Source organism: Trichechus manatus, unplaced genomic scaffold, assembly GCF_000243295.1.
Source record: "Trichechus manatus latirostris isolate Lorelei unplaced genomic scaffold, TriManLat1.0 scaffold00038, whole genome shotgun sequence".
NCBI lineage: Eukaryota > Metazoa > Chordata > Mammalia > Sirenia > Trichechidae > Trichechus > Trichechus manatus.
The window spans coordinates 4,344,905-4,371,664 of NW_004443974.1; the positions used below are offsets into that span (position 1 = coordinate 4,344,905).

Below are 26,760 nucleotides of genomic sequence, written 5' to 3' on the forward strand. Positions count from 1 at the left end.
TTTTCATCTTTCATGATATTGGGGAAGTTTTCTGTCAGCAGTTCTTCAATGATCCTCTCTGTGTTTTCTGTTTTCTCCCCCTGTTCTGGAACTCCAATCACTCACAAATTTTTGCCTTTGATTGTATCCCACATAATTCTCAGGGTCTCCTCATTTTTCTTCATTCTTCTTTCTGATTTTTCTTCAGAGTTGTATCCAAATGTTTGTCTTCAATTTTGCTGGTCCTGTCTTCCACCATTTTAAACCTGCTCCTCAGCCCTTCTATGAAACTATTTCTGAAATCTTGTTGTTTATCTTTTGGATTTCTAATTGTTGTTTTTGTATGATTTTGTGAATTTATTTTGGCATTTGTTCCTGCATTATTTGTCTGAATTCTTCCATTTTTTGTCTGTATTTTCCATGAATTTGCCTGCGTTTTCCATGAATTTGTCTATTTTTTCCTCATTTTTGTCCACTTTTTGCTTCAACTCTTGGATAGCTCTGAATATTAGAGATTTGAATTCTCTGTCAGATAGTTCTAATGCCTTTTCTTCTACTTAAAAGTCATCTGGTGTTTTATTTTGGATGCCTACTGGAACTATTGTGTCCTGTTTTTGTAAATGTTTTGATATTGTCTGCTGTCTTTGGGGCATTCAGTAGTTATTTTCCTCATTTATTAATTGTAGATTTGTTTTTTTTCATCCTGCTTTTTTGTTTTGTTTGGTTACATCTGAGCAGGTGGGCTGTGTGTTCTTTGTTATTGCTCATCTGTGGGCACGATACTTTTCACCTCTTTCTCCAATTGGCAGGGTCAGTCACTCATCTATGATACAGCAGGGCCCGTCTAGCTGAAGAGGAGTTGCTGGGATGGGTTGTTTCTGGCACGTCTTATGGCCAACAGGGCGGGCCAGGAATCTGCAGGGAATGTTCCAATAGGCTGTGCCTGTGCTGCTTGGGGGGTGTGATGTTCAGTGCAAGGTGCAGGTAGGCCAGATGGAGGGGGGAGATTGTGATGTGTGGAGCTAAGATGGGTATGGGAAAGAGGAGAGAGGAACAGGAACCAAAAACATACAAAGAAAAAAGTGCTAAGGGAGCTTGCTGTTGGGGTGGAGAGATGAGAGCCTGAGAAATGGAGAAAAACAAAAAGGAGAAGAAGAAAAAAAATAAAAGAAATGAAAAAATGAATAATAAAAATTAGAAAAAAAAAGGCCCCTAGGGATCCCGCCAGTGTGGCTGTGATGTCTAGGGAAGTTGTTCCCAGTCCTTGAAGTACAGCCTGGCTAGAAGTGGTAGAGGTGTCACTCAGCACCAGATATTCAGGAGACAGGAAGAGAAGGTACATTTAGAGAGACAAGAAACTGAGTAATGAAGAAAGACAAAAAGGAAAAAGAGAGAAAAGAAAACAAAACAAACTAAAAAAAAAAGAACAAGAAAAACCCCCAAAAAACAGAAAAGAAAAAAGAAATGCCCTTAGGGATCCCTCTGTGCATCTGTGCAAACTGAGGGGGTAGGTCCCAAGCCGCAGAGTACTGCCCGGCTAGAATGGGCTCCCAGTTTGAGAAAAGAAAAAGAAAACAAACAAAATTCAAAACAAACAAACAAAAGCCCCAAGATCCCACCAGTGTGGCAGCACGGACTGGGAAGCAGTTTCACATTCGAGCAGCGTTTCACAGCCTTTCAGGAAGAAGCAAAGATGGCGCAGGGAGCCAAGTATTTGAGAGAAAGGAGGGGGAGCTGGTGAGATGTATGGAAGAAATCAAAAGAAGCAGAAAAATGCAACACTGGTAGCCAATAAATGCACTCAGGGAGCTGGCCAGTGCAGGCGAGTGTAATCCAAGCGGCTCTGGGGTGAAGCTTGTGCTTCCCGGCCAAGAGACTGTGGCTGCAGGAAGCAGAGGAGGCTGAGTGGGGGTGAAGAAGGGTGAGGGGGTGGGAAAGCATATATAACTGGTTACCAGTTGTTGTGTCTCCTGCTGGAAGCTCTGTGAAGCTGCTTTCCCGTACCGCCTGTTCACCGATCTCCGATCGGAGTCCAAGATGGTGGATCCATGCTGCATTAGCTGATAGGGGCCCTCTGTATCTCTCTCTCCTCACTCTGTGTTCTCTATCAGTTTCTTATTCCATTCCGTGGTTGGCTGAGTTCTTTATCTCTTAATTTGATGCTTAGGGTTTCAGGATTGACGTTTTCTCTGTTTGGCTTAGTTTTTCAGATCTTTGCTGTGGAGGGACGGCGTGGTGCTTCTGTCTATAGCGCCATGTTGCCCGGAAGTCTCCTTCCAACTTTTGGATGCTTCCTGCATCATTTAATATTTTTCCCATAGAATCCTTCACTATTGCAACTCAAGGCTTGAATTTTTTCTTCAGTTCTTTCAGCTTGAGAAATGCCGAGCGTGTTCTTCTCTTTTGGTTTTCTATCTCCAGCTCTTTGCACGTCATTATAATACTTTACTTTGTCTTCTCGATCTGCCCTTTGAAATCTTCTGTTCAATTCTTTTACTTCATCATTTCTTCCTTTTGTGTTAGCTACTTGACGTTCAAGAGCAAGTTTCAGACTCTCTTCTGACATCCATTTTGGTCTTTTCTTTCTTTCCTGTCTTTTTAATGACCTCTTGCTTTCTTCATGTATGATGTCCTTGATGTCATTCCACAACTCTTCTGGTCTTTGGTCATTAGTGTTCAATGCGTCAAATCTATTCTTGATATGGTCTTTAAATTCAGGTGAGATATACTCAAGGTCGTACTTTGGCTCTCATGGACTTGTTCTAATTTTCTCATTTCCACTTAAACTTGCATATGAGCAACTGATGGTCTATTCTGCAGTTGGCCCCTGGCATTCTTCTGACTGATGATATTGAGCTTTTCTACCATCTCTTTCCACAGATGTAGTCAATTTGATACCTATGTATTCAGTCTGGAGAGGTGCATGTGCATAGTTGCCATTTATGTTGGTGAAAGAAAGTATTTGCAATGAAGAAGTTGTTGGTCTTGCAAAATTCTATCATGCGATATCCGACATCGTTTCTATCACAAAGGCCGTATTTTCCAACTACCAATTCGTCTTTGTTTCCAACTTTCACATTCCAATCACCAGTAATTATCAATGCATCCTGATTGCATGTTCAATTTCAGACTGCAGAAGCTGGTAAAAATCTTCAATTTCTTCATCGTCGGTGTTAGTGGTTGGTGTGTAAATTTGAGTAATAGTCGTATTAATTGGCCTTCCTTGTGGGCATATGGATATTATTCTGTCACTGATATCATTGTAGTTTAGGATAGATCTTGAAATGTTCTTTTTGACTATGAATGCAATGCCATTCCTCTTCAAGGTGTCATTCCTCACATAGTAGACTGTATGATTGTCCAATTCAGAATGGCCAATACCTGTCCATTTCAGCTCACTAATGCCTAGGATATCCATGTTTACGCATTCCATTTTTTTTGACAATTTCTAATTTTCCTAGATTCATACTTCTTACAGTCCACGTTCCAATTATTAATGGATGTTTGCAGCTGTTTCTTCTCATTTTGTGTCGTGACACATCAGCAAATGAAAATCCCAAAAGCTTGACTTCATCCACGTCAATAAGGAGGAGGCAGCTCTTCCCCAGTCGTTTCACGTGTCTGTCACTTTGTCGTACTGTGGGGGCTTGCGTATTGCTGTGATGCTGTAAGCTATGCCACGGGTATTCAGATACCAGCAGGGTCACCCGTGCAAACAGGTTTCAGCTGAGCTTCCAGACTAAGACAGACTAGGAAGAAGGACCCAGCAGTCTACTTCTGAAAACAATTAGCCGGTGAAAACCTTATGAATAGAATGGAACATTGTCTGATATAGTGCCAGAAGATGAGCCCCCCAGGTTAGAAGGCACTCAAAATATGCCTTTGTGTGATAGAAGTGAGGAATCTACCAGAATGCAGCCCCAGGAAAGTTAGGGATAAATGAAAACCTAAGAACACTTAAGAAATACAGATTAGAGGTAAGAAGCCCATTGTACTTCTTCGTGAAGTTTCAGAAGAAAAGAATGGAGAGAGTGCTGTAAAAGAAATATTTAAGACATTAGACCTGAAAATTTTCTACAGTTGAGTAAAGATAACCAGTCCTCAAACTCTTCTCCAATTCTCCCAGTACCAAGTACGGTTAAAAAAAAAAAAGTCACAAGCCTAGCCACACCAGGCCGTTGGCTCTGATAATGTCATCCCACATGAGATCTGTCATTCCAGACTGCCTAGAGCAAGAACCATCATGCTGCTATTTGTTTTTTCTCTCTAGAAGCCATCAAACCACTGGTTTGGTAGCTGGGTCTCTTGTGCACCAGTAAGTACCATACAATCAGCAGCTACCCAGCAATCCTCAGACGCATACCTCAGATCAACTTGAAAGTTAAAAATAATCCTGTGACAACCCCCAGTAAAATATAACCTTTGTCTTGTGAAATGTGGCTTGTGGCTGGAAAGACAGCCCACAGCCAATGACCACTCCTACCCCCCTTAAATGATCACTTACAACCTGGATCTTGTGGGTCAAAGGGATGTTTGGGGGTGGTGGGGAGCAACTCAGTTAATGTCCTATGGCTGTGATGACAGGACCAGATTCCCTCGGAACAGCCTCCTGTCGGAGGCAACCCCTGCTAAGTGCTTCAGATGACTCACAGCATGGTAGTACCCGCACCCCTGCCAACCATTCCTAGCAGCCATCTTCTAGGTGTAGAAGGGTGAGAATCCTGTGAAAGGAAACCTCCTTACTTTAATGAACTTATCTGAAAGCCCCCCAAGTGGGCAGACCAAGCAGAGAAATCTTCCCTTCAGATCCATCAAGTGCATATGTTGCTACCACTTAATAAATGTGAACTATGTGCCAGAAAAGAAAAAAAAAACTGTAACTAGACACAGTAATAACAATGATAATAACAGCAGCCAACACTTATGTAGCATTTATTATCTGTGTATATAAAAGACAATAGGACAATGTCGTTGAAGTATTAGAGAAAAGTAACTGAAAACTTAGTCAAACTGTAATTCAAGAGTGCAGGTAAAATGAAGACATTTTCAGACATACAAACTCCAAGAGAGTTTACTACCTACCAACACCACTACCACCACCAGTTGCCATCTATTTGACTCCTACTCATGGCGACCCCATGTGTGTCACAGTAGAATTGTGCTCCATAGAGTTTTCATGGCTGTGATCTTTCAGAAGCAGATTGCCAGGCTTGTCTTTGAAGTCACCTCTGGGTGGCTTCAAACTACCCACCTATCAGTTAGTAGCAAGTGCTTAACCATTTGTGCCACCTAGGGACTCCTTACAGACCGCCCTAAAAGAACTAAGAAAGGATATACTTAGGGGAAAAAAAAAAGTAAACCCAGAAAGAAATTATGGGAAACAAGTAACAACGATGAAAATAAAGGATCAAATATAACTATAAAAAAAGTAGCATTTAATTTTGTGTTAAAAAGTTTACAACAAAAGCTGGAGACAATTTCATGTCTATGATAGTCAAATCAAATAACTGCAGATTTTGTTTGGGAAAAAAATTACAGATAAGAAAATTTTCTTTCAAAATGAATGGTATTTATTATTATCTCAGAAATGCAACCCATAGAAGACAGTAGAAAAAAATATAGAAAACTTTCTTAACATATAGCATCAGTGAAGGAGAGAATAAACTAGTCAATAATAGTAGGATCCTTGGCATGAGGGTGGCCATCTCATCCCACCTTGCTCAGACTTCTCCATTTTAGCATTGAAAAGGCTCACATCCCAGAAAACCCCTGAGTCCCAGGCAAACCAGGATGGTCGGTCATCCTACTTGGTATCTAAATGGAAAAAAATAGAAGTATTTTCCTATATTGCACCTTATACAAAAATCAACCTTCGTCTTACAAACAAGATCAATCCCAGGTGGCCTAAAGACCTAAATGGTAATAAGCAAGAAGAAAATATAGGATATCTTTATGATCTTGGTGTTGGGAAGAATTAATTTAAATAAGAAAAAGTAAAACCCATAAAAAGAAAAGACTGACAAATTTGCCTAAATTAAAATGTTAAAATGTGTTTAAAAAAGAAATGAAAACATACAGCCACACAAAAACTTGTACATGAATGTACAATGTCCATCAACTGATGAACGGATAAACAAAATGTGGTATGTTTAACTAAATAGACAATAGATAAATGGTAACTTTGGTGAAGGGTAAGACAGTACACAGTAATGGGGAAGCCAGCACAACTTGTACAAGGAAAGGTCATGGAAGCTCCATAGACACACCCAAACTCCCTGAGGGACTGAATTGCTGGGCGGAGGGCTGTGGGGACCATGGTCTCGGGGACCATCCAGCTCAACTGGCGTAACACAGTTTATAAAGACTATGTTCTACATTCTACCTTGGTGAGTAGCGTCTGGGGTCTTAAAAGCCTGTGAGCAGCCATCTAAGATACTCCACTGGTCTCACCCCTTCAGGAGCAAGGGAGAATGAAGAGAACAGGATACAAGGAAAAGATTAGTCCAAAGGACGAATGGACCACAGCTACCAAGGCCTCCACCAGACTGAGTCCAGTACAACTAGATGGTGCCCAGCTACCACCACTGACTGCTCTGACAGGGATCACAATAGAGGGACCCAGACAGAGCTGGAGAGAAATGTAGAACAGGATTGTAACCCACGAAAAGACCAGATTTGGCTGGCATGAAAGAGACTGGAGAGATCCCGAGAGTATGGCCCCCGGAACCCTTTTAGCTCAGTAATGAAGTCACTCCTGAGGTGCATCCTTCAGCCAAGGATTAGACAGGCCCATAAAACAAAACGAGACTAAAGGGGCACAACAGCCCAGGGACAGGGACTGGAGGGCAGGAGGGGACAGGAAAGCTGGTAATAAGGAACCCAAGTTCGAGAGGGGAGAGTGTTGACATGTCGTGGGGTTGTGAACCAATGTCATAAAACAGTATGTGTACTAACTGCTTAATGAGAAACTATTTGTTCTGTAAACCTTCATCTAAAGTACAATAAAATAAAAATTAAAAAAACCCAAAATGTGGCATGTTTGTACAATCGATTATCTGATAATAAAAAGGAATGAAGTACTGATACATACTATTAACATGTATGAAAATATTATGCTAAGTGAAAGAACCCAGTCACAAAAGGTCACATATTGTATGATTCCATTTAAATGAAACATTCAGAATAGGCAAATATATAAAGACAGAATATAGATTAGTGATTGTCTACAATTGGGGCTGGAGGGAAAGGGGAGTGACTGCTAATGGGTACAGGGTTTCTTTTTGGGGTGACAAAATGTTCTAAAATAGATTGTGGTGATGGTTGCACAACTCTATAAATATACTACACACATTGAACTGTGCAGTTTAAATTGGTGAGTTTTATGGTATGTGAATTCTATCTCAATAAAGCTGTTTTTAAAACTGTATCTAACAAAAACAACAACAAAAAAACCTATTGCCAATACACCTAAAATAAAATGAAAAGCTAAAAATACTGGAAGAAGATAGAGTGCATATAACAAAGAATCCATATCCAGAATATATAAAAAAAACTTCAGGAGACTAGTAAGAAAATAATGACCAAAAGTCAGCAAATGAAATGGAACAGAAAAGAAAATCCACTTGTGCTTCTGCTAACAAGGATCAGATAAATGGAAGCTGAATTATACCACTTCATATCTATTATGTTGACAAAATATTTAAAAATCTGATATTTAAAACTGAAAAATCATGTGTTGGGAAAAATAGTGAAGAACAAGGAACTCTAATCCATGTCAAGAGGGAATGTCAAAATGGTACAACCACTTGGGAAAACAATTTGGTAACACTGGACAAGTCTGAAGATGTGTATAACCTTTGAACAGCAGTTCCACTTCTAAGTATGTACCCTAGCCTAGGAAAAACTCACACACAGGCAAGGAGACATATGCAAGAAGACTCACTGCAGCATTAGTATAATTGCAAAAAATGGAAAATGGCTCCAAAAGTCACCAACAAGAGAATTTTGATACAGTTATAAAATGTAATAATACCATGCAGCATTTAAATGCATGTGCTAGAGGTGGGGGAAAAAGCAAATTATAAAGCAATGCATATTTTGTAATACATTTATACAAAGTTTGAAAATGTGGTGTGTGTGAATATATAAACACAGAGTGGCATGAACATGAATGGCAACGACAAACAACAAATTAAAGATGGTGGCTATCCCTGGGGTAGAGAGGGGGGCAGAGGATGGAGGGAAAGTACACAGGAAATTTCAACTCTTTTAATATTTCATTTCCTTGATTTTGTTTTTCACTCAGCATTATGCTTTGGGATTTAGCCACATTGATATACACAGTACAGTGAATTTTCAAGAAAGGTAAATGGCAACATGTTCTAAGCCTTTGTATTAATTCCTCAAAACTGTACTGCAGCTTCTGGCATATAGTGCTATGAAGGAAGTCATCCATATTTTGTTCCCTTGAAAATAAACTTTTTTTTTTTCCTGGTAGGTTGAAGAATTTTTTCCTCTTTATAACTCAAAAATTACCAAAATATACCTACCAATGGGTCTTCTTTAACTGATTTTTTTTCTCAAACACGGTGAGCAACTATCTTGGCTTCTGCCCACATTTTCTTGTTCTGCTGTGACAATAAGAATGTTGTTGTTAGCTGCCCTCGAGTAGGCCCCTGAAGCATGGTGACCACATGCACCATGAGATCGGACCATTGTGACCCATAGGGTTTGCATTGGCTGATTTTTGGACGTTGTCATGGATTGAACTGTGTCCCCCAAAAAATGTGTGTAACAATTTGGCTAGGCCATGATTCCCAGAATTGTGTAGTTGTCCTCCATTTTGTGATTGTAATTTTATGTTAAAGAGGATTAGACTGGAATTGTAACACCACCCTTACTCAGGTCACATCCTTGATCCAATGTAAAGGGAGTTTCCCTGGGGTGTGGCCTGCACCACCTTTTATCGCTTGTAAGAGATAAAAGGAAAGGGAAGCAAGCAGAGAATTGGGGACCTCATACCATCAAGAAAGCAGTGCCGGGAGCAAAGCGCGTCCTTTGGACCGGGGTCCCTGCGCAAAAAAGCTCCTAGTCCGGGGGAACACCGAAGAGAAGAAGGCCGACAGAGAGAAAAAGCCTACCCCTGGAGCTGACGCCCTGAATTTGGACTTTTAGCCTACTTTGACTGTGAGGAAATAAACTTCTCTTCGTTAAAGCCATCCACTTGTGGTATTTCTGTTATAGCAGCACTAGATGACTAAGACAGAATTAGATTACCAGGCCCTTCCTCCTAGCTCGTATTAGTCTGGAAGCTCTGCTGAAAGCTGTTCAGCATCATAGCAACACATAAACCTCTACTGACAGACAAGTAGTGGCTGTACTTGAGGTGCCTTGGCCAGGAATTTAACCCAGGCTTCCTGCATGGAAAGCAAGAATTTTACCACTGAACCACTAATGCCCCAGTAACAAAAACCCCGAGTAAAGAAAACTTGACACAAAATACATTCTTTACTTTTTCAAGAACATCTCCTTAAAAAAATATTCCTGCTTGACAAAGAGAGAGAGACAGGAAGAAATGTCAAAGGTTAAAGGAATTTTGCATTATTTAGTTGGAAATATAGCTGCCAATTCTCTTAGGAATCTCGTGTCAAATTCATCATTTCTCTTTCTCTGGACTTTTTTGCCCCCACTGTGCAGTAATGTGTCCTGCTTACAAAAGAAGCCTGGGAAGCCATGCAGTATTAATGCTCACACAGAGAGAATACCACCCAGACGCCTCTCAAGTTTTGTTTTTGTTTATTTTTAAGAAACCATTATTTACTGAAACTTTTTAGTCTTGACATCACGAAATCAACAAGTCAAAGAGTTCTTGCAGTTCTAATGACTTGTGCAGTTAAAGAAAAATAGAGCTAAATACACACATGATTTATAAATCAGATGTGCTGAAAATAAGCAAGAAGACATAAGATGAAGTAAAAAGTGTTAAGGAATGATATAATAAAAGGAATCAAAGCAATAACAAGATAGAGCAAACACGAATAGTCAATGATAAAAAGCCACTCTGAAATTCATGGGAAACACTCAGAAGCACTCCTGCTAAAATCAAGAGCAAGGCAAGGGTGTCCACAATCTCCACTGCTATTTCACCTAGTATTTAACACCATCTAACACAATTAGATGAGGATCAGTGGTAGAAGTCTCACCTTCCATGCAGAAGACCTGGTTCCATTTCCAGCCAATGCAACTTATGCACAGCTACCACCTATCATCAGTGGAGGCTTGCATGTTGCTATAATGCTGCACAGGTTTCAGCAGAGCTTCCAGAATAAGACACGCTAGGAAGAGAGGCCTGGTGATCTACTTCCAAAAATCAGCCAATGAGAACAATATGGATCGCAATGGTCTCATCTGAAATCGATCTGATGGTGATGGCGCTGGATCAGGCAGCGTTTTGTTCCGTTGTGAATGGGGTCACCATGAGTCAGGGGCTGACTCAATGGCAGCTATCAACAAAAACAATGCAATTAGACAAGAGAACACAGAGGACCAAGAATTGGAGGGAGGCAGAGATAAAATTCTGTGTTTGCAGATAATATGAAAGTATACCTGGAAATCCCAAAAAGAATTGTTGCTAAAACTGATGCAAACACAAAAGAATTCAGTAAAGAAGAAACATATAAAATTAACATAAAATGCAGTAGCCTTCAGAACTTGTACCAAAATATATAAATAACCTTTACAATTCAATAGTAGACAAGCAACCCAATTAAAAAATGGGAAAAGGACTTGAATAGACATTTCATAAAAGAAGAAATTCAAATGGCCAACAAGCACACAAAAAGATGCTCAATATCATTAGTCGTTGCTGGGTACCGTTGAGTGGATTCCAACCCATAGTGACCCTATGTGACAGAGTAGAACTGCCCCATAGCGTTTTCTAGCTTGTAATCTTTATGGGAGAAGATCACCAGGTCTTTTCTCCCACAGAGCCACTGGGTGAGTTCAAATCGCCAACTTTTCGGTTAGTAGCCAAGTGCTTAATCATTGCACCACCAGGCAATGTCATTAGGGAAATGAAAATCAAAACCACAGTGAGATACCACTTAACCCCCACTAGGATGGCTATTAGAAAAAACAGCAACAACAGAAAATAACAAGTGTTATGAAGATGTGGAGAAATTGGAACCCTCATACATTGCTGGTAGGAACGTAAAGTGGGAACGTGAAATGGATGGTGCAGCTGCTGTGGAAAACAGTTTGGTGGTTCCTCAAAAAGTTAAACATAGAGGTGCTATGTGATCCAGCAGTTCTACTACTACATACCTACCCGAGGGAAATGAAAACATACATCCACACAAAAATTTGTACACAAATGTTCACAGCCAGATTATTCATGACAGCCAAAAAGTGGAAACAACTCAAATGTCCATAAATGGATGAATGAATGTATATCCATGCAATGGAATATTATTTGGCAATGAAAAAGAATGAAGTACTGATACATGCTACAACATGGATGAACCTTGAAAACATTATGTTAAGTGAAAGAAGCCAGCCACAAAAGGCCACATTGTATTATCCAAAATAGGCAAATCTATAGAGACAGATGGAGAAAAAACTGAAGTTGTAAATGATTTCATTCTACTTGGATCAGCAATCAAGTCCATGGAAGCAGCAGTCAAGCAATCAAATTATTTGCATTGGGCAAATCTGTTGCAAGACCTCTTTAAAGTTTTAAAAAGCAAAGATGTCTCTTTGATGACTAAGGTGTGTGCCTGACCTAAGCCACGGTCTTTTCAACCAACATGGAAAAGCTGAACAATGAAAAAAGAAGAAAGGAAAAAAAAAATTAATGCATTTGAAATGTGTTGACAAAGAATATTGAGTGTACCATGGACAACCAGAAGAATGAACAAATCATTTTTAGAAGAAATACAACCAGAATACTCTTTGGAAGCGAGGATGGTGAGACTTCAGCACACTTACTTTGGACTTATCATCAGGAAAGACCAATTGCTAGAAAAGGACATCATATTTGGTATAGGAGAGGGTCAGCAAAAACAAGGGAGACCCTCAATGAGATCAATTGAGACAGTAGCTGTAACAGTAGACTCAAACATACCAACCATCATGAAGATGATGCAGGACCAAGCAACGTTTTGTTCTGTGATATGTAAGGCTGTCATGAGTGGGAGCCAACTCGATGGCAACTAACAACAACAACAACATAGAGACAGAAAGTAGATTACTGTTTGCCTAGGGCTAGTGGAGAACGGATAGATGGGGGCACGAGGATTGACTGCTAATGGGTACAGGGTTTCTTCTACTTTGGGATAATGAAATGTTCTAAATTAGAATATGGTGATGGTTGCCTAACTCTGTGAATATGCTAAAACCCATTAAATTGTACACTTGAAACAGGTAAACTTTGTGGTATGTAAATGGCAGCTAAATAAGGCTATGTAGAAACAATAACCAGTTAGAAGATAAGATGGAAATGAAAATTCCATTTATAATAACAACAAAAATATTGGAGTAAATTTACAAAGAAATACAGGAAATGTACGTAAGGAAACTTAAATTGTCTTGAAAAACAAATAGTAGATTTTTATTGTACTCTTTTTTCTCTAATACTTTTGTGTGTGTGCCTATAAATATATAAAACCTCCATTTTGACTGAAACGAAGCCTGGAGAATACTTTTTTTTTAAGGTTCTGGAAATGGGATGAAAACCCAGAACATTCCTAAAAATTTTTACTTGTTAGTACTTTCTAATGAATGTGTTTTTATGAAAAAAATACTATTCTAAACGTAATTGAGCATAATAATTTCTACTTATTTCTCAATTACTGTAGACCACAATATTATAAACATAATTTATTTTGCTAATGTTACCTTATTGTCATACTTTGGTTTACTTAAAAAAACCAGTCAAGGCCCTTTTTTTCAAGAAGAGGAAGAAATTCTCCTTGGGGATCTGAAGTACTTTAAAATATTTGTGTAAATTATTTCCTTGGTACAGACTGGGCCGATGTGACATTAGAATGTCTTGTTTCTTTCAGTCTTACCTTCAGAAACCAAGAAGATCAGAGACCCAGGAGGGCTTCCCACGACCTCAGAACAGAAGGCTTCCCGACTTGTGAAGAAAGGTGAAACCTCTCGTTACTAATGCCACCAAACTGATGGAAACACCAACCTTTTTTTTTTTTTTTTTTAATTTTTTGCATTATATCTTTCAACAGAACTCACAGTTTCTCTAACTGCAATTTAATAATATCAGATCATGGTGTGGTTTCACCTCCCCGCCCTGCAGAACTTCTTTTAAATCATCGTTGTGACACGGAGAAAAAGCAGTCCCATTAGTAATCCAGTTCCTTTGCTAATCACAAATATAAGTCAATGCTTCTTGACAAAACATATATTTCATTTGCATGTATTTTTTAGAATAAAAGACCATAATGAAACATACACGTACTTGGTTTTCAGGAAAATGTAAGTCCATTTTTTACTTAGCTGTAAATTTATACTAAATGGCCAATGTATTATTTTTTAAACCTAGGTATTTTGAGAAGAATTTTAAAGAAAACAACACATAAAATTACTTTCCATAATGCCAAATTTTAAAATTGGGTTTTTTTTCTTCATATTACAAATTGATTTGCTTTCACTTAATTTTTTTATACCTATCTTGGTATTATAATAGCCTATAAAATTACAGATATTAGACAAATACCCTAAAAACATTAAAATAGATTTTATATAAATTGCTTATTTTTGAGGGAAAAATCTAATAGTACAAAAAACAAATATTTTTCTTCATTCTTTATTTATCCTTACCCAGAATTTTTGAAATCTGGGAGGCATATAAAACTCTTCCACAATTTTTGACTTCATTAAAAACTACTTTTATCTTATGTATTGCAGTGCACTCAACTTTGAGACTGTCTCTGAGTTGCGCAATGGTAAAGTGCTACTAGGCCAACGGTTGGCGGTTCAAACCCACCCAGAGGTGCCTTGGAAGACAGGCCTGGCAATCTGCTTCTGAAAAGTCACAGCCTTAAAAACCCTATGGAACAGTTCTACTCTAACACACATAGGCTCACCATGAGTCAAAATTGACTCCATGAGAACTAACAACAACAAAGCTTTGAGACTGTTACGTCTGGCACCAGAATGCCTGCAACTGGTCCTAGCTCTAACCGTCCTACGTGTGTGACCTTGTGCAGTTTACTTAATAGCCACACCCTGCCTCAGTTTCCTCATATATAAAATGAGGATCATAATAGGATGTTGTGCCTCAAGCCAATGAAGTGTTGTGACGAAGACAAATAAAGCACTTAGAGCCTGGCAAAAGGCAAGCACTCAGTATATGTTAGGTATTATTCATTCTCAAGGAGTCCCTGGGTTGCCCAGTGGTTAAGCACTGGGACTACTAACCGAAAGGCTGGCACTTGAAACCCACCCAGAGGTGCCTCAGAAGTAAGGCCTGGCAGTCTGCTTCCAACAGGTCACAGCCATTGAAAACCCTATGGAGCAATTCTACTCTGCACACTGGGGTAGCCATGAGTGAGAGGCAACTCAAAGGCAACTAACAACAGCAACAATTATTCATTCTCAGTTGTATCCAATCAATAATATAAAATGACTCTGTGTACAATTTTATGCTTTTGCTTCCACTTCTACTTAGATATAGATATTAATATTATACAGTCATGCAATGCATAACTTCCATTTGGGCAACATCTGACTGCATATACGTCTGTGGTCCAGTGCACACCCTCCAGGGGATGCCTACAGCCCAAGGGTAGAGAGCCCGCCCCACCGCCCCACACCAGCAGGAATAGGAGCCCCTGCGCCTGGGAGGAGTGGGCACCAATCCTGTTTCCGAGCGCCCAAAGTTGGCAGGCATCGCGGGGTGGGCGGGGTGGGGACACCGGGTCACAGAGACTGCTCCTCTGCTGCTAGAGCCTAGAGCCTCCCGGCCTTGATCTTCACAGGGCTGTGGGGACCCTGGTGTTCCCCACAAGTTCCAAATCACATAACGTCCTAGTTCACAGAACTGTCCTGGACATTAAGTAATGCATTACTGTACTTCCTTGTATTTGCCTCATTTATCTTTGTCTTTCTATTTGTCTTTAAATTTCTGGTAATGTTTTATGTGTTTCCTGGAAATAGCATTATGTTGGGTTTTGCTTTTTTGGCCTAGTTTGAGTCTCTGTCTTTAAATACCACAAACCAAACCAAACCCACTGCCATCAGTTGGGCAGTCGATTCCGACTTACAACGACTCTATAGGACAGACTAGAACTGCCCCATAGGGTTTCCAAGGCTGTAAATCTTTAACGAAGCAGACTGCCACATCTTTCTCCCCCAAAGCAGCTGGTGGGTTCAAACTGATGACCTTTAGGTTAGCAGCCAAGCTCTTAACTACTGCGCCACCAGGGCTCTTCCTGTCTTTAAATAGGGTCCTAGAATCCAATCACATTAATCAGTGATTTTGATCATTCTTGATGTTTAATCTTCTCAAATATTCTTTGGTTTTCTGCTGATAATATCTCCTAATTATTTCCTTAAGCTTTTTGTTTTTTGCAATATGGACTGAGCTTTCTTTGCTTTTAAGTTCTTCAGTACTATGGAAGGTATATATGATCTGTCTTTTTAAAAAACTTCTACTACTGATTACTTTTAAGTTTTTTAAAAATCACTCTTTAATATATATTTCTTAATTTGACAGAAGTAAAAATATATCTTTTGAATCCTCATATTTAAGGAACATAATTTAGGATACTTTAGAGCTAAGCCTCTTCAATCTAATTAACCTTTGTAAAATTAATCCAGGATTTTTATGTATATTTCTTTAAATCTTTTCTTTCAAAAATAATTTTTCCAGAGTTATGATAGGCAATTTATTTTTCATATGTAATACTTTTTCATGATGAAAAATTCACATGCCCATGATAAAAACAAAAATCAAATAATACATAAGTTTTACAATAAAAACTCAGTCTTCCTCTTACTCCAGGCCTCGTCCCACTCTCCAGAGATAACTGCCATCAACAGTTTTTTTGTATCTCCGCAAATGAATTTTCCATACATTTACATACAGCTGTACTGAAAGGGGATCCATCTGTACACACTGACACACTGAATCTAAGGATTACCTCATAATGTGTTTCAATAAATTTCAAAGATCATTAATTAAAGTTTTTTTTTTTTTTAACCTCAATACAATTAAAATGGAAGTAAAAATTTAAAACACAAACTAAAAATTCTCTTATGTTTGATATTTTAGAAACTCTTCCACATAACTCCTAGGTCAGAGAATAAATCATAATAAAAGGTTTTTTTTTTTTTAAATTTATAATCAATCTACATGAAATTGACCTATGAGACTTGTGGGATGCAGGGAAAGTAGTAGAGAAAAATGTATAGCCTTAAGTGTTTATATGAGAAAAGAAGAAAGATTGATCACTAATGAGTTAAGTGTCCAACTTAAGAATAAGCAGAAGTAAATGAAGTAGAAAACAAAGATACAATGGGAAAAAAGATACAGTGGAGAAGATGAAGACAAATGCTGATTCTTTTAAAAGACTTAAAAAATTGACATCCTCTGCTGAGATTGATCAATAAAAATATAGAGAATGCACAATTAAGCAATATTAAAAATGAAAAAGGGAATATAATATCCATTGGAGACTGATAATATGATAACACTAGTAACAATTTATGCCAATGAACTTGATAATTTAGACCCCTTGAGGAAATTTCTAAAAAGCTGGGAATTACTAAAACTGATTCAAAAAGAAATAAAGGGCCAGAATAGTCCTATAACTACTTAAGTAACTATATCAGTAATTAATAAAATTCCTACAAAATAAACACTGGATCTACATGGTTTTACAGGCTAGTTCTACAAAACATTACAGGAGTAGATCACTTCAAGATTATACAACTCTTGTATACCAATCCAATTCTACGAGGCCAATATAACAGGGAGATCAAAACCGGATGAGGATAGTACAAGAATGGAAAGTTAGAGGCAAGCCTTACTTAGGAACTCTGGCTACATACAACATGGGTAACTCTTAGAAACATAATGTTGGGTGAAAAAAGCAACTTGCAGAAGACAACATATAGCAAGCCATTGTTATACAGTTTGGGGGGAAAAAAACTAAAGAATATATTCTTCAGAGATACATACATATGTAAAAACTATGGGAAAAAAAGGATAAGGGGAAAGGGACAACAAGGATTACTGTTAAACAGATTGTTTTCTGACCTCAATAAAATTTAAAAAAGAGGTAAAACAATAAACATAAACTAGAAAAGGGTAAGCACAAAATTGAGTACAGGAGTTCCTTCGATGGGGAAGGGAAGCCTGTGGAAATAGCTCACAGGTCAATGCAACTTTATTGGTCATGTTCTAGTTCACAGGTATTCATTTTGTTGTTACCCTTCATAACTTGCATTTATATTACAAATATTCTTTTCTTTTTCTCCAATATTACATAATTTTAAACACATACACACACACACACACACACACACACATACACACACACAAAAACTGCCATTGCCATGTTGTTGTTCTAGAGGAGCATGTTGTTAAGTCTAACTTTGTTTTGTCGCAGGTGATGGGTGGGGGGTAGTGGCTGGTCAGGTGGTTGTAGGATTTTTCTTTACTTTCATACCTCAAAAATACTGCCAGGAGTGTCTAAATGTAAACAAGTGTGTTCTCAGCAGCTATTCTAGTGCCTTGGTTTGCCAGCATTTTCCAGTGGCCATGCAATCCAGCTAAACAATTTGAAAACATCACATACTTTTGCCCAGGGCTCTTTCCCTTCCTAAGAGGGCCTCAGTGCATATATTTTTCGTTGTCAGAAGGGAAAAACCTACTGGTTTCTAGAGACAAAATTCAAATTAACTTCCAATAACATGGTTCCCTTCCCCCCTTTTTCTTGGTCTACTAAGCACGACCCCCACTCTGGAAGAAGTCAGCTCCTGGGCCCAGTCCTTTGACAAGTTAATGATCACTCCAGCAGGAAGAAATGCTTTCCGTGAATTCCTCCGGACAGAATTCAGTGAAGAAAATATGCTTTTCTGGATGGCCTGTGAAGAACTGAAAAAAGAAGCTAATAAAAAGATGATTGAAGAAAAAGCAAGGATAATATATGAAGACTACATTTCTATTCTTTCTCCTAAAGAGGTGTGTGACCAAAGATTTTTTCCAGGGGGGCCATTTGGTAATGTTAAGCCCTTAGGTGTCTGGTCATGTTCACCCTGCACAATTACAGCTACTCCAAATATAGAGAATTGCCCCACCTACTATTTATAGTAGGGGATTTTGACCATGATCCTATAGATGGTCTCCAAATGCCCCCTAAAACTGATGAAAAATTTTGTACATGTTTCTGGAAAAAGTATCCATAGTGTTCATCAGATTCTTAAGAAGGGAAGGTGTATGCATTTTACTCCAAACACTGTCTAAAGGCATTACACTGACTAGGCATTTCTTTAAATAAAATTATCATTTTACTCTGAGCAAAATATTTTTTAATAATATTTTATTATGTTTTCAGTGAAAGTTTACACAGCAAATTAGGTTTCCATTTGACAATTTCTATACAAATTGTTCAGTGACATTAGTTACATTTTTCACAATGAGTCAACATGCTCTTTAATTGCATTCTGGCTATTCTGTTTCCAGTGGTCTAGTTTCTCTGCCTCCTTATATTCTCTTCTTTGCTTTAGAGTAATTGTTCACCTTTGGTCTCATATAGACGCTTTTTTAATGGAGCACCATACTCACGGGTAATATCCTTTATTTTGTGTGCCAATCTGTTATTTCACTAAAAGGTGACCTCGGGATAGTTTTAGCTCAAGGTTTAAAGAATATCTCAGGGCCTTAGTCTGAGGGAGTCCTCTAGTCTCAACTAGTCCAGTAAATCTGGACTTTTTAAGAATTTGAGTTCTGTTCCATGTTTTCCTCCCATTCTGTCAGGGTCTATCTATTGTGGCCCTCATCAGAACGGTCAGTAGTGGTAGACAGGCACCTGAGCAAAATATTTTTACAGGTATTTTTAGTTTTATATAGTAAGAGCATCACTAATGACACTGAGGCTGCAAAGGTTTTCCCCAGGATGTCCTTTTTTATATCAGAGACTTTATTAGATAAGTGAAATTGGGCAAGTTTCAACCTCGCAGATCTTTACTATCTTCAATCTAAAATCTAGGATGTTAGGTTGGTCAGAAAATTAAGTGCCATGTAGCTCTGATTATAAAATCATCCATTCATCCACTTCCTACTCTATAAGGATATAAGGTGAACAGGACAGCTCCTCTCCTATCACGGAGCTCATCCACAAGTGGATGGACAGAGATGGTAGTGAGTGTACAACAGAGAAGTGAGTCATCAACCGTGTGATGGGGACAGAATGCAGAGGCTGTAGAGGGACAAAGGGTAATGACAAGGAAGTCACCAGAAGCACAATGAGATGAGGACATCCCAGGAGACAGTACCAGATGGACCAAGGATAAAGGCATGAAATCGATGCACAATTAAAGTGTAGATAGTCGGGCAGGCCTTAAGCAGGCTCTTTCCAAACTCTCAGGGCTGGTGGCAGGCAGAGGAGGAGAGCTTAGAAAAGGTAAAGGCACGAGAGCATATGAGGTGTGGAGGCCCTGCTGAGGTTTTCTCATTTTATCCTGGAAGCCCTTGGATTTTAGCCTGGTAATATGATCAAATTTGGATTTTCCAAAGATCGTTATGGCTGCAGACTCTCAGGAGAACAAGACTCAAGGCAGAGAGTAGTGAAAGGATGAAGGCCAAACTAAGACAGTGCAGAGAAACAAGACAGGAAGGGTTTGATCTGATGTAAAATCCCAGTGCTCTGAATGACACCTAACTGCCTGGTTTGGACAGATCCAATAGTGGGGAATTCGCTGTAATTGGGCTTACAGAAAGAGGCACTCAGAAGGGCTGAGTTTTGCTTATTTAGGTTTGCATCGTTACGTGGGAGATAGTCAGCTGACAGAGTATGAATATGGAGCTCAGAAAGTTATTTCCAGTAACCAGTGCATTTTGGATTAATAAAAGGCAAGGGAATTTCTGTGCTTCAATGTTTGGCTTCCATATACAGTTAAACCTGTGAGAGCTGGAACTCAGTGGGACTGCCTTGTTTTTCCAGGTCAAGTTTTCCACCTTTGACAGGGTACAGTCTTACCACTTTTCTAACACTCATTTTAGTGGAAAATATTTGAGTTTTCCTCTTCTGACAGGTTTCTGCCTTACACAGGTTCCAGCTTTCTCAAGTTTTTTTTTGTTTGGTTTTTCTTTTTTTTTTAAATTGTACTTCAGGTGAAGGTTTACAGAACAAATAGTTTCTCATGAAACAGTAGTACCCATATCGTTTTATGACATTGGTTAACAACCCCACGATGTGTCAACCCTCTCCCTTCTCAACCTTTTTTTTTTTTTTTTGGTGAAACTATACATAGCCAAAGATACACCATTTCAAAAATTTCTACATGCACAGTTCAGTGGCATCGACTACGCTCTTCCAATTGTGCTGCTACTCTCACTTTAGATGAAGGTTTACAGAACAAAATAGTTTCTCATTAAACAGTTAGTACACATGTTGCCCTATGACAATGGTTAACAACCTCACGACACATCAACACTATCCTTACTCAACCTTGGGTTCCCTATCACCAGCTTTCCTGTCCCCTTCTGCCTTCTAGCCCTTGTCCCTGGACTGCTGTGCCTCATTAGCCCCATTTGGTTTTATGGGGCTGTCCACTCCTGGGCTGAACAGTGAACCTCGGAAGTGACTTCACCACTGAGCTGAAAGGGTGTCTGGGGGCCATACTCTTGGGGTTTCTCCAGTCTCCTTTAGGCCAGTAAATCTGGTCTTTTTTTTTGTGAGTTAGAATTTTGTTCTACATCCTTCTCCAGCCCTGTCCAGAACCTCTATTGTGATCCTGGTCAGAGCAGTCAGTGGTGGTAGCCAGGCACCATTTAGCTGTACTGGACTCAGTCTGGTGGAGGCCTTGGTAGCTGTGGACAATTAGTCCTTTGGACAATCTTTTCCTTGTATCCTGTCTCTTAATTCTCCCTTGCTCCCGAAGGGATGAGACCAGTGGAGTATCTTAGTGGCTACTCACAGGCTTTTAAGACCCCAGATGCTACTCACCAAGGTAGAATGTAGAACATTGTCTTTATAAACTGTGTTATGCCAGTTGAGCTAGATGTTCCCCGAGATCATGGTCCCCACAGCCCTCCGCCCAGCAATTCAGTCCCTCAAGGAGTTTGGATGTGTCTATGGAGCTTCCATGACCTTTCCTTGTACAAGTTCTGCTGGTTTCCCCGGTGTTGCGTACTGTCTCACCCTTCACCCAAGATACCACTTATCTATTGCCTGTTTAGTATTCCCCCCCCACCCTATCCCTGGTAACCAACAAAGATTGTTACTTTTTGTGTGTAAACTTTTTCATGGGTTTTTACAATAGAGGTCTCATACAATATTTGTCCTTTTGTGATTGACTTATTTCACTCAGCATAATGTCCTCCAGTTTCATCCATGTTATGAGATGCTTCATAGATTCATCATTGTTCTTTCTCGTTGCATAGTACTCCATTGTGTGTATGTACCATAGTTTATCCATTCATCTGTTGATGGGCATCTAGGTTGTTTCCATCTTTTTGCTATTGTGAACAATGCTGCCATGAACATAGATGTGCATATGTCTATTGGAGTGACGACTCTTATTTCTCTAGGATATATTCCTAGGAGTGGGATTGCTTTCTAAGGAAGTGCCATATCATTTTCCAAAATGGTTATATCATTTTGCACAGCTTTCATCAAGTTTTACTGTATTTTTATTTTGTTATGATTTTCCTTTTTTTTAAGGCGAGATTTTTATTCAGTGTCTTTTAAAACACTATACAGCAAAAAAAAAAAACAAATTTGAGGCAAGAATGATATAAAAAGATGAACATTTCCCCCCAAGTATAAGCATCTTTTACTTGAAATACAAAGCCTTGAAAAAAATTAAGGAACATAGACTTTGGGGTAAGGTCAGCTAGGGTTTGAATCTCAGTTCTATCACTTAATAGCTGCATATTTTTTAACCGCTCTCCTGCCTTTCAGTGAGCAGTGAGCACGTTTACTGTTTGCACCACCCGGAATTCCCAGTGTCCTTAACTATTACAAATTCTTTTTTTAAGTAGCTGGTCTCAATGTGGTTAGAAACCATCTCTGATTTCATCTCAAAATGTGCCCCTTTGTGTATACCTTGAATTTGAAATGGTGAATAACCATTTTTCACCTGGTGCAGTTAATGTGCTTGGCTGCTAACCGAAAGGTTGGAGGTTCAAGTCCACCCAGAGGTGCCTCAGAAGAAAGGCCTGGGAATCTACTTCTGAAAAATCAGCCATTGAAAACTGGAGCACAGTACTACTCTGACACACATGAGGTCGCCATGAGTCAGAGTCGACTTAATGGCAACTGGTTCTGTTATAACTAACCCATTGCTGTGGAGTTGATTCTGACTCATGGTGACCCTATAGGACAGAGTAGAACTGCTCCATAGGGTTTCCAAAGCTGTAATCTTTACGGAAGCAGACTGTCACATCTTTCTCTCACGGATCAGCTGGTGAGTTCAAACCTCTGAACTTTCAGTTACCACGCAGTAACTACTTTAGTCTAATTCTCCTACCAGAGCAGGAACTTTCTCTATGGAGTGCTTCCTGTTTGTGCAGGATCTGTGCTAATAAGCACTGGGTCTTTATACATAACAAGCTTTCTGTAGAGGTGAGTGGTGAGTGCCACCACAGGGTAAGTTCAGAGGACAAAGAGAAACAGAGAAGGGGCATTTACCTCTGTATGGGTAGTTGGTGGAGGCTTCCAGTGAGGAAGATTTGAAGGAGGAGCAGACACAGCCAGGCCAGAAAGAGGGAAAGGCTATTCTAGACAGAGGGAACAGAGGAAAGACTGTCCTAGCTCCTTCGCCCAGTAAATTCCAAGTGGTTCAGAACAGCTCTTGCGTGGGGCAGAAAAGCTGACCTGGGGAGTTTGTGGTAGCAGGTCACAAAGAACATTCTAAGGCTGGGCGTGTAACTGCTGAGAGTATCAGGACCACGTTTGCACTTTAGAAAAGCTCCTCTGGCTGACGGGTGGAGAGTGGTCTGGAGAGGCACTATGCTGGCTCTGGGAGAGCAGGTGGGGGGCTGCTGACCAAATCCAGCAAGAAAGGATCAGTGAGGTCGACGAAGGTTGTGGCAGAGAGGAGGGACAAACTGCACAGATTCAAGAGGTGAGGAAGAGGCTGACTCACCAGGACTTTGTGACTGAACATAGAGCCAGAGGGGAAATAGAGGGTAAGCAGGACTCCGAACTGGGTGGGAATGAATAGTTCCATTCCTTCACGAAGCTAAACCAGGAAGAGATCTGGAAATGCCGGAGTTTAGTTTTGGATGTGTTGAGTTCGAGGGACTTGTGGGTAGGTGAGAGGGGCTTTCCAAAAGGAAGGTAGATATATGCTTTGGGAAGGATCACTGAAGTCAGTATTTCAATTAATAATTTAGCTAATCATATTTTCAAATTTCTGCATTGAACAATAGCATACTCATTTGCAAAGCACACCCACTGGTGCAGAGCTGGTCCAGCTAAGGGCCTTTACACAAGAGAAAATAGCACAAGTTCATCTCCACAGCTCCAGCTTGTACATTCCTTGTCTGCTGTCCTGCAGTCAGTGTCTGAGCCCAGAAGCTTACCCTGGTCTATGAGACAATCTGATCTATGGTGAGCAAAAGATCAGAGTAGTATTAGCCAACATCTACTAGGGGCTGATTGGGTTCAAGCACTGTAAGCAAATTCTCATTAAATCCTCACAAAAAATCTAGTAAGTCCTATCATCTTCATCCCCGCTTTACAGAGGAGTTAATGATAGCACACAGAGTTTACCTTGCCCACTGCCTCACAGCAAATTAGTGAGTGAGCTGGGATTTAAACAAAAGCATCTGATTAAATAACCAGTTGCCATCAAGTCACTTCTGATTCATGGTGACCCCGTGTGTGTCAGTCAGAGTAAAACTGTGCTTCATAGAGTTTTCAGATGGCTGATTCTTTTTTCCTTCTGAGGCTCCTCTGGGTGGACTCTTACTTAGAACCTTCTTGTTACCACCCAAACACCGGGGACTCCCATCTGACTACAGGGCCCATGATTTTAACCCTTGCACGGTGCTTCTGAGTCAACTCCGGGTTTACTTAGGCTCCTCATACTGCCACTCGGCCTGGCACTGATTCCCTGAAACCAGCTACTGCTTTTAGCTGTGCTGAAGCTCTAGCGGCCTTGGGTGTTATTAGGAAATTAACAAGGGCTCAGTCTGTGTATCATATAGTGACCCTATAGGACAGAGCAGAAATGCACCATAGGGTTTCCTAGGCTGTAATCAGGAGAGCAGATCACCAGGTCTTTTCTACCACAGAGCAGCTGGTGGGTTTGAACTGTCCGACTTTCAGTTAGCAGCCGAGCTCTTAACCAGTGTGCCACCAGGGCTCCTGAGTAGGAACCGACTCGACGGCATACAAGTCTGTGCATGCTCTGTCTTTCTTCAAAGGACACAGTATAGTCATTTTAAGGAAGTAAAACAAATTATCAGGCCCTACCCATACCTAGGAGCCCTGGTGGCACAGTGGTTAAGAGCTCAGGTGCTAACCAAAAGGTCGGGAGTTCAAATCTTCTAGCCATTTGAATCCACCAGCCGTTCTTGGAAATCCTATGAGGCAGTTCTGCTCTGTCCTATAGGGTTGCTATGAGTTGGAACCGACTCGACGACAGCTAACAACAACAACAAGGAGCCCTGGTGGCTCAGTAGTTACGTGCTCGGCTGCTAACCAAAAAGGTCAGTAGTTCCAACTCAACAGCTGCTCAGCAAGAGAAAAATGTGGCAGTCTGCTCCAGTAAAGACAGCCTGGGAAACGCTATTGGGACAGTTCTACTGGGTCCTACAGGGTCACTAAGAGTCGCAGTTGACTCGACAGCATTGTTTTTTTTTTTTTTTTTTTCCTTGGATCCACACCTGCTGAATCAGAGCTCTGGGGTGAGCCCAGCAGTCTGTGTTTAACAAGTGCTCCAGGGGCTTTTGAGGCCACCATCGTGTGACAGCCCCTGTTGGCTATGTTTTCAGTTTCTCTTTCTGCAGTCTGGATTTATGGATGATCTTTTTTGGTTGCAGATTTTTGAAACACAGAACAAACTATGGATTTAGGGATGAATTCATAAAGGGGAGTATCTAACAGTAGTGTTATTTGTTTCTATCTACAGGTCAGCTTAGACTCCCGAGTAAGAGAAGTCATCAACAAAAACATGTTGGAACCATCCCAGCACATATTTGATGATGCACAACTTCAGATTTACACCCTAATGCACAGAGACTCGTACCCCCGGTTTATGAACTCTACTGTCTATAAGGACTTGTTCCAGTCTTTATCTGAGAAATCCACTGAGGCATAGGATTTTTCAAATATATTTATTATTAATAAAATATTAAAAGAACTCATGGTCTACATCTAGAACAGAGAATTTAGAGGTAGTAGTATCATCTCCTGGAGTAATACTCCAGCTATTTTAATAATATGCTTCCTTCTACAGAGGGCCATACAGTATTCACTAGGTAAATTGCAACCGACTTTAGTGATATTTTAGAGGAAAAAATGAAATATGACTGCTTTAGAAAGGTAGTTTATTTACATTTACAGTAACAGTAGAATGTTCTCACTAGCAGAGAACACACTAGAAGACTCCATACTGCCAGGAGCATGTACATCCACTGGAACAAACAGGACCGCTTTTGTTTTGCATGAGTTCAAAAACTGATTACTCTCCCCCAGAAGAAAGTTCATTCAGGAGTTTCTCTGCTGCCCTCCCTTCTGAAGGCTCCGTTTCGAACACTTATCAGTGTCATTACTGGACCCAAATTCACATTTCACAGAGGTGTGACTAATACTTGTAAAAATGGTACTCTATCTTAGAAAATTGTATGCAGATATGTGTATGTATTGTTACACAGTTAAGAGAAAGCAGTGTGGTCTTAGGTTGCCCAGCCTCAAACGTTCAGTAAAAGCAGCAGGTTTAGAAAATTATTTCTTTAAAAAGTTACCATTATTTTAATATCAGAATTTGACAATGAAAATAATGAATTTATCAGTTCACAGTTTGGTCATATTTCTAACAAACCTTTAAAATAAGTGTATCTCCACTTCTATTATGGAAAAAATCTGGGCATTTTCACCCTTTTAAAAAAATAAAGCACAATAGTTTTACCGCAATCTTTATTTTTTCTTCATATATAAGTATTTGGGAAACATAAGGTTAAGGAAGTTAAGGCTACGTGCAAAATATCTTTCAGCTCTCATACTAGGATTCTGTCTTTGTTGTTGTTGCTAGGTGCTGCCGAGTTGGTTCCAACTCACACCAACCCTATGTACAACAGAACAAAACATTGCCTGGTCCTGCGCCATCCTCAGAGTCATTGGTACGTTTGAGGCAATCGTTGGAGCCACTGTGTCAATCCATCTCGTCCAAAGTTTTCCTCTTTTTTTGCTGACCCTCTATCTTACCAAGCATGCTGTCTTTCTCCAAGGATTGGTCCTTCCTGATAACATGTTCAAAGTACATGAAACGAAGTCTTGCCATCCTCACTTCCAAGGATCACTCTGGCTGTACTTCTTCCAAGACATTTGTTCATTCTTCTGGCAGTCCATGGTACATTCAATATTC

General features: G+C 39.8%; 1 protein-coding gene across 3 annotated transcripts in view; it reads left to right on the forward strand.

Annotated features, from left to right (window-relative positions):
• The window catches only part of RGS20 (regulator of G protein signaling 20), a 137,300-nt gene extending 110,748 nt beyond the window's left edge, over positions 1 to 26,552 (forward strand). For all 3 annotated transcript variants that reach the window (XM_004375609.2, XM_004375610.2, XM_004375611.2), the window contains 3 exons: positions 13,041 to 13,127; positions 17,950 to 18,184; positions 25,306 to 26,552. In XM_004375609.2, coding sequence (XP_004375666.1) covers positions 13,041 to 13,127; positions 17,950 to 18,184; positions 25,306 to 25,494 — 511 coding nt within the window. In that variant the 3' untranslated portion in view covers positions 25,495 to 26,552. The remainder of the gene's footprint in view (positions 1 to 13,040; positions 13,128 to 17,949; positions 18,185 to 25,305) is intronic.
• The last annotated feature ends 208 nt before the right edge of the window (positions 26,553 to 26,760 follow it).